Here is a 15,973-nt window from a genome sequence, read left to right as displayed (position 1 = left end):
GATAGGCGCAGATCATTTCAAGATCGAAATTCATTCCCCCAATTTTGAATTCTACTCACGTCGTGATGCACGTCGGGAACTTTTCAAAACTCATCGACTACAATTCAAATTTTAATACTCTTGACATAACTAAGACCTTTTGCATAAGTCAACAGCAAAAAAGGTAATTTAAACTATAAAAAAATAAGTCCGCCACTTAATGTTCGTCATCTCCTTGTCTTTTTATTTGAAATCCAAGTCTCGATCAAGAAATCCTTCAAGAACTTTGAAAGCCGATGATGAACCTTCTATTCGTCGTTCCTTCATACTTGAGCTTTCTTACCCTCCTTATAAATTTCACTACTCAGACGTTTAAAGCACAAAGATTATATAATGACTTTGACTTTTATATGAATAAAAGATATTGAGTGCCTTATTCTTCAAAAGTCCTTGTATGATGTTTAGTTTAGTTTGTTGTTAAAAATTATCCTTGTCCAAGAAAGGAAAATCTTTCGATAAACGGCAAAAAGGTAGATGTCAGAAGTGGGATTCGAACCCACGCCCGGAGAACCGGACTGCGACCTGAACGCAGCGCCTTAGACCACTCGGCCATCCTGACAGGTTGTAAGGGCCTACATACATGTAGTTTGAATTAGCAGTTCATGGAATATTAAAAAGATTATTCTGATGTAAAATATACTTGATATTGTTCATAGTAAAAAACCGCCTACTGGCACTGTCACAAAAATCACACTGCAATGCAAAGCCTTACACAGTCGATGATAGGCGAAGATCATTTCAAGAACGAAATTCATTCCCCCAATTTTGAATTCTACTCACGTCGTGATGCACGTCGGGAACTTTTCAAAACTCATCGACTACAATTCAAATTTTAATACTCTTGACATAACTAAGACCTTTTGCATAAGTCAACAGCAAAAAAGGTAATTTAAACTACAAAAAAATGTTTGGGTTGAAAGTTTGGAACACGATCACGTAGAACGCTGTCAAGTTTCATTTCAATCAGCCGAATATTTGCATAAAAAACTACTTTCGCTGAATCTTGTGTTGCCAACGGCGGCAGAGGTGATTTTTGCTTAGAATGGCCTCTTTCGTCCTTGGATAGTGTATCATATTCATCTCTCCCTCTGCGTCGCCTTACCGTGACTTATTCAACCCGGGGAAGAACGCCTGACTAAACATTAAGATGATAAGAGAAAAAAATGCTATGGGAATTGACAGACGTAACTATATCATCATGATACCTCTCGCTAGCAGTAATCAGCTATAGGCGTTTCCGAAATCCTGTTGTGCTCCAATTGGTTAATGGAAAATCGGATGCCATCTTTAATACGTGTTTCGAACCAGCGTCGACACCCAACTACAACAAAAACGACTGTACGACTAAAGCAACAAATGTCCCCAAGCCTTCAAATGACCTGTGCATCATCAGAAAAAAGACATTGGCGATGGAGTCTAATTATGTGTAATTTTGCTCTCGAAAGGTCAGTGGTGAATTGGTCATCCCTGCCTATTGGATCCCTGGTGAAAAAAAAAATCCGGAGTACATGCACAGTTTGTATGTTGATCCAGTTTATCTTCCCCTTTTTTCAAGCAGTGGTCAGGGGCTTGTGATTAGTATTGGCCAATCAGAAGACACGTATCATGCATGTTTCGGCGTATCACGTACAGGGCTTTTGATTTGCTAATGCCTGAGCGGAAATCATAAATCTCGCTCATGGAAACTTGTGAATGGGCCACGGACAAGAGAGAAAAACCGTAGCCAGCGGATTTCTAAACCGCCAGTAACACTTCTTAGAGCTCGAAGCCAATTTCATGACGATGTGAACCAGATTGAACGCAAACACCTCTGCCACCAGAGACAACATAATGCTAATGGTTATTTACCAAAGTACGGTTCCTGTGTGATTGTCATTTAGCGCTTAATATGTAGCCAAGAATCGGCCAGCTGAAATCACCAAATCTTTGAATTGTTTTGTTTAGGTATATACGTATATTTGCTTTGATATTTGTTTTGGAATGGATATAAAGCCTGAAGGCGGGACTTGCCCTTAGCAAGGCTACTTGACCTGATGCCATCGGTGGATGTACAAGCAAATTAGACTTTTAATAAAATAAAATAACGAACACGGCTCCGCTTGCGCTGGTCAAGAAAATGTCTGACGCCATAGTGTCGGGCGGCTGCGAGGCGTTTCTCTCAGCCGTAATTCCGGTGGTTTTCGACAGCCGTCCATTCAGAAAAAAATGCCAGGATTGGCCTGAGCCATACGAAAGCAGAAAATAAAAGAATGTCAGATATCAAAATAACGCGTGTGGGGATTAAATTGACAATTCAACCATAACGTTTCTCTGCCCTTGATGATTTTCCGTGAGGATCGCCATTTTTAATGGATTTTGTCACCAAATGTTCGAATTCAATTTGGATTTGCAGGAAAAACAGGCCATAAGTTATTGGGTAAATAAGAAGGTGATGAAAACAAAACAGGTTGTTTTTTAATTTCGTGACTGCTTTGAAATTTTTTGCATGATGAGTGCTAATCCGTATGATACGAATTTCCATGAATTTGTCTAGGTTCGTTTCAACTAGGCTCCCGAAGCAGCCCGATTTTGTCATTTTGTAATAGTTATATCCGGTGTAACTCCATGTGCCCAAAATCGACTTGCAACTCATTTTGGTCATGTGGGTCACAAATGTATTATCTATAGTAATCTTATCGGTAGTTTAAGTTTCAGCTTTTGCATGTACATATAGCAAGAAATGCGTATTTTATGCTACATTTTCTTTCTTTATACATTATGCGTTTTTCTCTTATAATTTTCCTTTTTCTGCGTTTTCCCACCCTGAAAAACTACCCAATCCCTACTAAAAATAAAACTTCACTTCTTCAGTTCTCCACCCCCTGATTTCCTTCAGTTTCTTTCAATGCACTCATATCTTCCTTTCCAGGTGAGGTGGGAAAAGACATGTACATTTTGAGTCGCGGAAAACTCGAAGTTGTAGAGGACACGTTTCACGGGCCCCAGAGCTGCCCTGGAGATCGCAACCGGTCGTCTGGTACGCCACTTTACCTCATGTAGTGGTGTTCGTGCCCGTATGGCTGGTTCAGTATTCTGGCATTAAGGGTCGCTTTCTAATTTGGCTGGTTCCCGGTTGAGGTGGATTTAGTCCGTGTGTGATGGCAAGAACGACAACAACAAAATAGTAGCGCCATGTTTTTAAAAATGAAATTTTTCCTTCCAAATGTCGATTGTTTATTTGTTCTCTATACCTCACCCATTCCCAACCAAAATATCCTCGGTAGAATGAGCCATATTTAGTTTGTTATCATTGAAACTGGTGGAAGATTTTACCTATTTCATTTTTTGGCATATATCCCATCAAATTCTACCTGCTTTGAAAGTGAGGACAGAATTTTCTACTCTGAACTGCCATGTTGTAACTGTCCATCGTCTCTGTCCCAAGTCACTGTATATTGTACATGTATATACATGTATAGTGTATTTTTATGGTACGGCGTCATTTAAATGTTACTGAGTAATTCGAATGGTGAGCACTGTTTTGTCGAAATCTCACTTTACTTTGTAGTGCGGAACTTGATGGGAGGTTTTGGAAGAAAAATTGGGGAAGATGAAGCAGTGAAACTACTGGAATGTTTGCAGCCTTTTTGAGAATTCAAAAATGGCACTCTATGTTGTTGTTGTCGTTAAATCATCACTCATTTGGCGTGATTCCCACTTTGCTGCCCTGCATCTAAGTGGGTAATCAACTCATTAATCACAATTAGCCTAACTGTGATGAATCTTGTGTAGTCAAATTATTCGTATTATGACACAGACAAAAATGAATTAAATAGCATTTCAAATGAAGAAAGTCTCATTTACTTATTGAAAGCGACACCTATTGTCAGAATGAGTAGCCAGCCAATTGCCCGTCTCTTACGTAAACAGTGTGGTGACTGCATCCTCTGGTTCTGTGACATGTCGATAGATGGCGTCTTCTGTTGGTCACGTGGTGTTCTTTGTTTATTTTCAGGGGAGATCGGCAAAGACATGTATATAGTAAACCGCGGGAGGCTCCAAGTCGTCGGCGACAACGGGCGGACTGTCCTAGCTACTTTGAAGCCCGGGAGCTACTTCGGCGAAATAAGTATTCTTAATATGGGGACGGCGGGTAACCGGCGGACGGCCTCGGTGCGGTCTGTGGGTTATTCGGATCTCTTTTGCCTCAGTAAGCAGGATATGTGGGACGTCTTGAAGGAGTATCCCGCAGCTCGGGTGAAGTTAGAAGCCATAGCTGTGAAACGTTTGGAAAAATACAAGAAAGCGCCTTTAGAAAAAGGTGAGTTGGTCAGAATGCACGACAGCACTTCCGTCCCCAACCTCCCCAACACCACCACCCCACCACTCAAAAATACCCATGTTAGACACTAGTAGAGATGGTCTACGATATTGGTGGCACCGCACACGATGCGTCAGTGTGACAAATTGCGCCCTAAGTCTCTAGATATTTCAAAACAAGCGCGTAAGTTTAACGCTATGGCTATGGCTAAAAAATAATGCGTTCCTCCCAAATTGTTGTTTTTAACCAATGAAAAACCGAAAAATAACCCTCCCTGAAAAAAGGCTGATGGAATAGAAAAGCTGTTATATCCTATCGCTGTTTTAAGGCAGATTAAAGTGTATGGCTAATCTAGACCAATGACTTTGTAAACAAAGTGTCTAATCAAAAAAATTTCGTCAACGCATATGCATTTTCGCCTCGGAATATTATTGCAACAGCTGATTATTGCCACATTGCGATATGGTTCAATTGATTAATGACACTATCAATGGAATATGGTATAAAGAAGTAAATGGATGTACAATTGATGATGTTTAAACTGTTTGAAACGTCTTTACAATGATAATAGCCCTGTGAGCACCATCCATATTGGAGAGTTTCCATCCCCTATTGGCGCGTATATCCATATTGGCAAGTATAGATTACGAATGTCGTGGTAAAGGTGGCAATTCCCTCCCTCCCGCCGCCCGTACTCCGCCAACAGTGGGAACCGCACAGGCGTCAATTCTCCCCTCCCGCCGCACGTACTCCCCCTTACAGCGGGCCCCGCACAGGCGTCAATTCTCCCCTCCCGCCGCCCGTACTCCGCCAATAGTGGGCGCCGCACAGGCGTCAATTCTCCCCTCCCGCCGCCCGTCCTCCCCCTGACAGCGGGCCCCGCACAGGCGTGAGTTTCCTACCGCGCGCCGCCCGCCATCCCTCTAACATCTCCTTCCTTTTCACGTCAGTTTGTACCCTTTGGTTCAATGTCGAGCAAGAGTTACAAAGATCACAGAGTTGCCAGGTTCTCTTTGCCAACTTGCCTTGATATGCCTTCAGATCCAATGCTTTCATTTGCTTAATTCCTCTATCTAATCTGCTTTTAAGACAATGCAGTTGGCTGGACACGTAATGACATTTGTACATGGCCCGTGACTCTCCTAAATACATGTGTTTGTGTATATACTCTAGTTTCGCTGATCTAACACGCTACATCAAGTACATTGTACTTACAAGTTGAGACTATAAGGCAAAACAGCAGCATGATATCATGATCACATGACAACTTGATGTCGTAAACTAATTGTCCATCTAAATTGAACACTGTGAGCGGGATGAACTACCATGATCATTATTTCACCCGTTTCTTGAATATTCAGAAACAATCTCATATCGGTGAAATTAGAGTTTTATACGCAAATACTGTCAGTTTCTAAAAAACGCAAGGGCTTTACAAGTAGAAATGATAAGATTAAAATATAAAAATGCCAGAATATGGTTGTAATCTGTCAATGACGAAGATCATTGTATATGTATAAATGTCACATATTAGTTCCTAACACTCATGCCGGTACATGTACATTTGTAAGAAGATATTTCAATTACATTGAGGTTTTTCACTGACTCTAAACCTGGAAGGCTTTTCCATTTCTCTGGAAAAAGTTGTGAAAGTTGCATATTTGTGTTGGCTGGAAGGTTTTTCGAAAGTTTAAAAACCCGTATGTTTAACGGTGAAGAAGCCTGGGTGTTCAATTAAGAACATCAAGTTTCTTCGTCTAAGCCAAATTGTCACAACCACCCAGCCCCCATCACACGCACAAATATGTAAACTGCCCTTCAGCTCTCCAAATGGACTTATGGACAATTTCATTCTTCTTAAAAAATCCGTTATGGAAATTCTCTTTTGATCCTTTCTTTTTCTTTATTGATACTTTTTCGCAGGTTCTCTGTGGGCGCTTGGGTGCGAGGCTTTCACTCATAGGTTTAGAAATCATCATAGCCGAAGTAACCAGTTTTAGAATAGATTTCATGTCGTACACTTCATTTTTGAACAGCATTTGAACGTTTTCTTCGCGTTCTTCCAGTCAAAAAACACTGCACGATAGACCAATTCTGTTTAGCACCACGGCCTTTGAACAACGTTATATCATACTCAATGAAATGGCATCGTCGAACGAGAGACTGGTTCGATATCTGCACCCCCGTTTTCTATAAAAAAACATTTCAAGTTCAAGTACATCTATTTCTCTTAAAAGTGAGCATTGTTGGCGACTCCACATGAGGTATCGAAAGACCACATTTCTGCCAAATGCAGCTGAAATCATTGACATCGTCAAGAGAAAACATGAAAAAGTCTTTCAATAACTACCCCAACTCACCAATAAACTTGAAAGTGAGAATGCGCATCCATTGCCAACGAACTAAACCACGCACAGCACGATCCGAAAGCCACCTAGCGCCAACGCAGCGAACCAGCAACGCCAAACATGAACGCCTCCTATTGAGTGATAAATGCATCTCTTTCCAGGCTTCCTCGGTATCTCACCTCCTCCCAGCTACACATGCGAGGGAAGTCCCGAACTTGCGCAACTTGCCGAACTTGGTTTAAGACCCTGTAAATATACATACATATAGAATGCACTAGCTTTTGGATTGCTGTCGCCTTGCTTCATTTACATATCATTTGAATATCATTTTGAAATTTACATATTTTCTTGTAAGTGTTTTATTTCAAGTCCATAAGATCATTTTGAGGCTCGTAGTGTGTTCGGTTGCCAACAGGTGATGCTTCTTCGGCGTTAGTTTCTTCCTTCTGGGCCGTGGCCGGAAGTCGAGGTCCTTATTTTGCAAATTTAGGGAATATTTTAGCAAGAAACTATCTACATAAAAGGTAATGGAGTCATAGGATAGGCTTGTTACACTTATTGGTGCGGGGTATAACGTGGAAGCATGAAAAAGGGTTGAATCAAAAGCATGCTCAAATCAATGAGTGATGGGAGAAATATTTCCTATCGGCAATTCAATATACCTATTGGCAAAGAACGTACTATTCTATCTAACATCTACATACATGTAATCTCCGTGTATACAGTGAGCAACAGCCAATTCATCTGAAAAACTAATTTCCAAGTTTTCAGGTTAAATATCGGAAATTCGTGATTTCCGTGATTTTCCGATGTATGAGAGCGAACCTTAGAAAAACGTGGAATATTATCGGTATCTCACGTATTTCCACCTTTCCTCAGAAAAGAATTAGTTCAACAAAACAAACAACGCATTGAGCTCGGCCCTTACGATTATATAGCTATTACATACTTAGTGCCGTGGCCGCCCCAATGATTTTGTGATCCTAACTACGTCTTTAAGGAGTCTGACAAGACAAGCGATATGCCAAGCTTCCCTTGCCGTTTGTTACGAAATGGTGAAAGATTACCTCCCTTTATTTTTCAATGTTTCAAAACTTACAATTTTTTCTATTTTTCTAGAAGTGATTTTATCATTGTTTTTCTCGACAGGGTCATTGAGTTGAATAATTATTAACGGAAATTGTCATCCTTTTTAAAAAAACTGTCGATAAACATTTTTAGGAAAAGCTTGTTCTTTTCTAATGATGCCGTCGCGTAGTTGTGGAGCCTTTACTGGGGTTACCAAAGATTTTCAGCACTTTTTCTCATACTAGCACCAGTTAAGAAACTCAGTATGGATGACTTGAAACGTCGCTGTGTAACTAAATCAACCAGTTTTTAGCAAAGATTTCCGTTTAATTATCAACATCCCAAACAATTCGGCGATTCTGCTGAACTTTTTGCCATCATTTTCTTATTGTTTGCATTGTAGTTGCAGTCTGGTTCCCCGGTTCGCCTGGCAGTACAGGTTAGTTGAATTTGTTTCTAAATGGGCTGTACGCGGAACGGAAATGACGTAGAGCTTCCCATTGCAGACACCGTATGTACGTTTCAATCCAGAACATTAGGCGTGTTTTGTTTACCATTAGATCCGGTTTAAGTCTGTTAGTATAACAAAATACGCCTTTTTGCTCGGAATTGGGACCGTATACACTTTTTACAACCATTTTCAATGATAGCCCTTTGTCAAGGGCAACATGGATTTTCTGGCCAGAGTAATGTGATATGGCCCGAGGTTGATATTACATTTCCTGGGACAGAAAAAAATCACATTGCCCGAGAAATAGGGCTACATTTTCTCTATTACATGACCACCGTGAATTTCCGACACGCAACTTCACATAAATTCAGGATTTTCTGAAGTTCGCTGCTTCCTTCCAACACATGAGCGGATCATAAATAATGATGATGCCCTCGGAAGTGACGTCAGCGAGCAACATTATCTTTTATGGACCGGTCACGTGACGTCGTTTATCCAGTCAGGTCGGTGGATTCGCGATGGTCACGCGATAATTGTAATTGTTAAAAAAACGAATTGAAGATAGTCGTAATGGGAATTTCTACATGCACGTTTTTCGTCTGCCATGCCACTTCGGAACGCTGAAAAACTACTTCAACTTCACCGAAATGACCTACAAGGCAACATACATTCGTCATTGACCAAATATTGTCCATGATCAAATTGGCACTTTGTCAACCGAATCGGCGTGGCATGAACGACAGCATAAATGTTAGAAGCAGATTTTTAACATTTGCTTTTTCCCGGACTGCTAAATGTTCTAAATCAAGGCCCATCCATGTCGTTCATTGTTCCTTCACCAGGTCGACGAGAACCAGGCTGTAACGATACCAACAATGCATTCCAATCGTTTCTTTTAGGACTCGTATACATTTTTAAACACTACAGTTTTATGCTCATATATTTTCATAATTTTTACTTCTGTATTGTCCAGTTAAATGTTATTCGTATATGGAGTCTTTGAATTAAAGGTAAACTTTGCAGATGATTTGAAAATACTTTGAAGTATGCATAAATATGTTTCAAGATACATGTCTCACTAAGGCTATGTTGATGACTTGAATTCATTTGAATAACCAGGTCCTATCACACGAATATATTCGTTTTGTCTTATTAAGATTAGACATTTGAATTAATTATTTTAAGTGGAGACAAACACAGTCACAAGATATTATTGAAATGTTTGTCAAATGATGCCTGAAACGGTAAAAGGGTTTCTGCTTGGGCTTAAGGATCAGTGTTGTTTCCGTCCAGTGTAAGTGTTGGCTTCGGGATATTCGTCAAGAAGAATTGTCCCTTATATCCCATCCCTATTAAAATGATGGCAATTAAAGCATCGGTGAATGGGTTATGGCTAGAAATCATAGGAAGTATTTTAGACTGAAGATTTGTTGATAACAAGACGTTTATTTTGACAAATCCAAAATGACTTCATCATTTCATCCAATCATCACCTGTTGATGTCATGACGTCATTATTTTCACCCCATCACAGTTCAAATTTCCTCTGAAGAAATCGCTGCGATGATTTGGAAAGAAATCGAAGTAATTATTCTCTTCCATTTTCGAAATGACTAAACAACTCCGTGACGTATTTTCCGTTTTTTCTTTCAGCATCTTTAGCACGTAGCAAAAGTACGCCGGGACTAGTGGAATCCGCTGGGAAAATTCCACTGGAGCATATGCAAATGACGGGAGACTACCCATCACTCAATCCGCGGCCTAGCCGGGACCACCACAGTTGCTCGGACATATCGGGAGAGGCGCCACCGTCGACAACAAGCGACTGCAACGCTCAGGGGCACACGACGGGGCCGACGGAGGAGAAATCCGCTATAGACTCAGGACACACTGCGCCTCCTACACCATATATTACTGAACTCTCCCAAGGGGAGCCCCCAAAATTTTCTCTGACGCCTCCATCGACGCCAATGTCTGGTCACTCTCCATTACCAACTACTGTTGTTCCGAATATCGGCGTCTCCCCTCCCAATATTACGGAGAGCAATCACGGCTCTCCTGGCCTTATAACGGACAATATTCCTCTTCAATCCTTTGGTGCTCCATACTCTACTACTGCTACTCTCCAGATGTCTCCAATCTCCATGCCTCTGCTCTCCCCGGGCGGCTATGGCGGCGCTGGGTCATCCTACCGCTCCAGTACCTCAAACCTCCTCTCCCCAGCCCTGTCACCAAACCTCACACATCACAGTCTTTCTCCAAATCAACCTCTGAACACTCTCCAGTCAATGAGTCCACACATGGCTTCCAGTAGCACGTGCTCGCTAGCGCGTGATCCATCAAGTGACATTCTGTTGCAGGAGATCTCGCGGCTTCGCGAGAGACTGGTTGCCTTGGAGACTGAAAACGCGACAATGAGCATTAAATTAAATCAATCACAGTGGGAGGTAGAGCAGCGTCTCTCGGAGATTGAGATGCACATATGCGGGAGCGACAGCATCGGAAGTGGCGGATCAGGTGACAACAAGGAGTCAGTCATATAACACTGCAAGGGCATCAGCTGATTTTTATACAAACATTTTATACAAAAAAAACAGAAATTACTCAAATGTTGAATGCAAAGATACATTCACAAAGTCATAACTCCATTGAGCAACAAAATTGACCATGATATTGATATTCGTGTAATGGGGTTGATTTGGGAACGGGCATAAACTGGAATTCCTTCAAAATGTCTTCGAATGTTTTATCTAAAAAGTCAAAGAGCTTCTTCCGCACAAATTACTTAACCGAAATTGAACAAACTTCGTCACTGGCGCCAAAGTTATTGATGCATACCTCTTGTCTGCTTTACGGGTTTGGAAACTATGATTTTATGAGAATTGCTCAGCAGACTATCTTTGCTACTTTAACAAGATGTCATGTTCGTATTTTTACATTTTGAAGTCGGATGGACTTCGTTCTTAAATCGGCTTTTGTCCTTGTAGAGTATTAACCCTTGCACTACCGAATTCATGGCCCGGTCACCTTCCAGCATCAGTCAACAGGTCAAAGTGACTTTCGGCCAAATGTTCAAACATTTGGGCGTTACCATCCTAGACCTAGGTAAGGCCCGGGGTCTCACTGGCAGCGTTGCGGTAGAGGCGCGGTTGATTGCGGTAGATTGCAGTTGTCATATTTCTTGTAGCCGTGTCTCAAACAGGATGTAGGCCTCCTTCATTGTTACTAGAAATAGATTCAGGCGGCTATGCAATCACCTGTAGATGACGAGTGACGGGCGTTCACCTGAAACAGGCTGTTGTCCAACTCTTGCAGCGCGCAAAATTGCAGCAGTTCGTTTTCACTTGTACCGCACCGGCCCATCCGCACATGCGCCGATATGAACTGAATATCTGCTTACGTAATCTTCAGCTGCAGAATAAAATGCCAACGAAAATTGCGCAGTGAAAGGGTTCATAAACTGCTGTTAGAATTCCACTTCTTATCTTTTTGCTGTGTATATATGGTGGGGTCGGGCTTTATTTAATTGTGATTTTAATATATTATTCGACGCTGAAACTGGTGCCTTTTCAATCAGGATGTATGAGAATTACGTCATCTTCGTACGTTTTCGTGAATAGGAAAACATTCGAGGAAACCTCGGGTGACTCCGTGAGGACTTCGAGAAATTGCGGAATTGTGAGCTGATACAATCACGAGCGGATGATACTAGCTCAGGACTTGGAGTGGATTCTGTGCTCAGTTTCAGGAAATAAAACGACATCGCCTCCGCGTGCCAATTTTAGAATCAAAATAAAACATCACGGGTTTGAGTCACGTGATGAAAGCAGCAGACGATTGGAAGCAGACAACAGTGATGCCCATCTTGAATATAGAGGGCGCAGTCTGCAGTATATGTAAATAATGGTTTTACTCCCCTAGTATTATTTTCCACATCTTGATTAGAATTCTCAGTAGAGAGTGGAGTTTTACACTTCAGAATATGACATCCAAAGAAAGCGATTTTAGTCCAGTTGTGGCTAAAACATCTTCTTGTTACATCAGCGGTTGATAAGACAAATTACAGTATTGTATAAAACAAGGACTGGAAGAGGAATTAAACGGAACCACAACGTGCTTTCTGTGATACTGCCATTGTTATGCATTATGCAGATTCCTATAGGAAGTGAAATTGTTACAGATGCGCATGCGTGAAACTGCTCTAGGTGTGAACTGGGGTCAACTATTCTGTTATTGGTTGACATCTAAATGGGAAAAGATAAGTTCAAATGCTGAACACAATGCTGAGAAGACGTTTTATGGCTCAAACAGATGAACGGTTCAAATGCAATCACGAAAACGATTTTATTTATGTTTATTAATGATGTCCTGGGTTTGTAAACATGGTTAGTGGGAACATTTGAAGTTTTGTTAAGTTTACGGCCGACATTTTAAGTTTAATGTTTGCCTCTCACATATATATATGGTAGAATCAAGGCATTCATGCCTTTCAGTTAGAGGTCCAAGCAGACGTTTGCCATAAACTGCGTCAAATTCTTAAAACAGTCATATTATCCTTGCCTGTGTTAATTAATCAATTCGTCCATTTTTATAATCAGTATTATAGATACACTGTAGACTGCTAATTAAAACCTCTAAAAGAGGTTGGAAGCTGAATTTGACAACCGAATATAGGTTTGACATGTGTGAACCTAAGGAACTCCTTTACAGTAATGCTTTCTGCATGTCTGGTTCCATTTATCTAGTTGTCTCTGTCCTGGAGCCTTATGCGGGCCTGTAGGTAACGGTGTCGATTATAACAACAGTAACAACACCACTACGATTTTTTACTTCTGTGCGTCTTCAGATATACTTGAAGTGTGCATTTTTATGTTATCACCCCTAAAGTTATCATTTCCATAACCATTTACAAATTTGTGTTTATTCCATTTGTTAAAACGTCCAACCAAAAAAATTGAACTCGAATTTGAATTTGCGCACTGGATATAAATTTCAACCTTGACGTTGAGTACACATGTACACAAGAACTATAGATACCAAGTTTCAGTGCCTTTGCATGCATAATAACTGCACTACGGCATTGTGTATATCTATTTGATACATGGGCCACCAGTAGATATGATAAACAGTAACGGCATACCACTTTAAACTATCGAGTTTTCCCTGCGAAACACATGAAAACTAAAAAATCATACATTTCGTCATTGACTTTGTTAATATTCCTTGCTGACTTAAATTCTAATTGCGTTCACGTCTTCAGAAGCATTCCTTGCATAAAATACAAAGAAATTCCATACCCTATCTACTATTATACGTCTTTTATCAATTACGCCAACATTACTTGTACAAAATCTTAGATTTGAAATTCAAACTACGGGTTTAATCAAAGGGCATTCCGCGTCCGTATTCGCATGAAATGTAGTATGGCGCATACAAGTCATTCCTGTCATTCACTCCTTGAGCACCGCAGGTAGAAGGTCTCCTAGTGATCGGGTAATGCATTCCACTTTTCATTTGATGCTACCAGAGGATCAAAAATGGTAGGATCAACGTAAATCAAAGATGTTTACATGGGTAGATTTTAGGAGTAAAATACATGTATTTTCTATGTCAAACATTCCGTGTATGCGCATGCATACAAGGCAAAAAATCCCTGGAAGAACCATCCAGTGACTGCGTTTATATCATTTTGTTACCTTTGAATATGTTCTGTACCGTTATTCGCGTCATACGCCATATTACACTACACGAGCCATGTACTAAGTACTAGGCCAATATACTATATGATGATGTATATGATGACGATAGAGGCCGAAAGTAAGCTTCCTTTTGTTTACAAACCCAGGACAATCAACAGCTGGCATTCCATGTTAATTTTTGTTTTTGTTAAAGTTTGAGAGGTGTCTTTCAAACAGTCGCCGAGCCATCCGCAGGAGCCATTACGATTTTCAAGTGTCCCCATTTGTTCCATTATGAAACTTGTGATACTGCTTTATTGAATGAGACTACTGGTTTAGAGCCGGTGTAGAAGTAGAAAATGTCCCCCTGAAAAAAGTGGCCGATCCTATTGTATTCTGAAGGATTATAGTATGTGGCTCTAGATTTATAGAGGCCATGACTGTTAAAACTTCGGAGATAGAAAGCGTATGATAGAATCCTTTGTTCCCTGGACATTCTATCCCGGCTAGGACATTTCAAACTTCTACACCGTTACAACGGTCACTGCAGGGCAAAGTGGTCGTAAATGTATGACTTCTGGTGACCAAGCGACCAGGGGTTCAAATCTCTCTCGAGCCGCGTTGTTTGTTCGAAGGTTAGCTGATGCGCTGAGCGTCTGCAACACAACATCCTCCGGAGAAGACCTACTGCAGACACCAAAGTGCTTCGAGCATGGTCGATCTGGAAAAGCTCTTTATCATATAAGTTAGGTCTTATATTAGCTATATTTTCCCCTAAATCAAAGTTGGCTCCTGCTGATGTTTCGGTACATGTTATGGTAAGAGTATTTCAAGAACACCATTCCAAAACGTGCAGTATAGGTAAAAGTTGTCGAAAAAGGCAGGTTTGTTCAAAAAGCGCAATACATTGTGTAGCTGTGGTATTGTTCGAAAGGTATCGTTATGAGCCACTGATGGCTATTGCTAAGGCTAAAAGCTAAAAAGCTAAAATGTAACCCGAAATAAGGTTGGTTGGCATTCGGGTGCTAGCCTGCCAGCGCAATGGGACCAGTTACTGGTGGTAACGCTATTTGAACAAAAAGGCAAGGGCTGTATAGAGAACTTGAATATTCCACTTCTAAATTGTTCCAAGTCTATTATTCTTGCATAGACTTCTAATCAAAAATCTCATGTCATTCTGTAAACAATACGGCATGGGTCAAATAATTCAGTCAGTCAAACCTAAAGTGTTGGTGCAGACTGGCCCGGTTTTACCTTGGTGTTTAAGATATCCGCGGTCCGGCCTGGGCGCAGGCTCCAAACAGGAGCCAACGGTCAAAAGCAGTGCGCGGAGAGTTTCTTTGTTTATGTTTTAATGTATACTACTATGTTTTTTCTCTAAAAATAATCTTATTTCGATTTTTGTATTTTAATACTTCAGCGGCGGGTGGAAACCTGCTGCAGTGCCACACGTAAATAAACCATGAAATCTCGTTAATACGCGATCGCACGAGACTTCAAGTGACCTAGATCTTCGCAGGTGTTTTTGATTTCGATTCGCTTTCAAATATCGTTCACAGCAACGTGGTAACCTAAATTTATACGAATTAATTCAAATATACATTTTGAAAATACATGTATTGTGTATTTCATTTACTTTACCCCTCAAAATCCGACTACTCTGATCAATCTAAAAAAACATACGCGCCTCTTCAGGTCAGAAAAGAACTGCAAACCAAGGTCAAGGTCACTGGGAGTGTAGTAGAAACCACTGAGGAAGTAGCGTGCATCGAGTCAGGTCAATTTCGTGGCCTTTTGACACCCAAGGTCAATGTTAAATGGGGTCAAAGGTCAAAGACATAATCATACACCATTGAAACATTTGTGCCATAATCATGCGTCATATCAATACCATTACTCGCTCTTATTCGCTCTCTTTACCGTTAATAAATGATTAAACTCTATGTTGATTTTCATATATCGTCTTTTCTTATATATTCATTGATCTAAACTCGATGACCCAGTCAGAGACCATCTTGCAATGACAAAACCTTATCCGTTTTCCATCACACCAGTCAGTATCGCCCCTTCAGCTTGCGACGAACACTCCG

General features: G+C 40.8%; 1 protein-coding gene and 1 non-coding gene across 7 annotated transcripts in view; one reads left to right on the top strand and one right to left on the bottom strand.

Moving 5' to 3' along the window:
- LOC135495137 (cyclic nucleotide-gated channel rod photoreceptor subunit alpha-like) overlaps window positions 1–15,838 on the top strand; it is a 174,405-nt gene extending 158,567 nt beyond the window's left edge. The window contains exons 4-7 of one of the 6 annotated variants that reach the window (XM_064783571.1): window positions 2,948–3,055; window positions 4,034–4,339; window positions 8,159–8,194; window positions 9,859–15,838. In XM_064783571.1, coding sequence (XP_064639641.1) covers window positions 2,948–3,055; window positions 4,034–4,339; window positions 8,159–8,194; window positions 9,859–10,748 — 1,340 coding nt within the window. In that variant the 3' untranslated portion in view covers window positions 10,749–15,838. Of the gene's footprint in view, window positions 1–2,947; window positions 3,056–4,033; window positions 4,340–6,848; window positions 6,936–8,158; window positions 8,195–9,858 lie in introns of all 6 variants that reach the window. The other 5 variants (XM_064783570.1, XM_064783573.1, XM_064783572.1 and 2 more) reach the window with 5 other exon arrangements.
- Trnal-cag (transfer RNA leucine (anticodon CAG)) lies at window positions 515–598 on the bottom strand. Its single transcript has one exon. It is a non-coding gene; the product is annotated as a tRNA-Leu (tRNA).
- Window positions 15,839–15,973: the final 135 nt, after the last annotated feature.

The sequence above is a fragment of the Lineus longissimus genome, chromosome 10 (genome assembly GCF_910592395.1).
Source record: "Lineus longissimus chromosome 10, tnLinLong1.2, whole genome shotgun sequence".
NCBI lineage: Eukaryota > Metazoa > Nemertea > Pilidiophora > Heteronemertea > Lineidae > Lineus > Lineus longissimus.
This window is presented reverse-complemented; position numbering and strand designations above follow the sequence as displayed.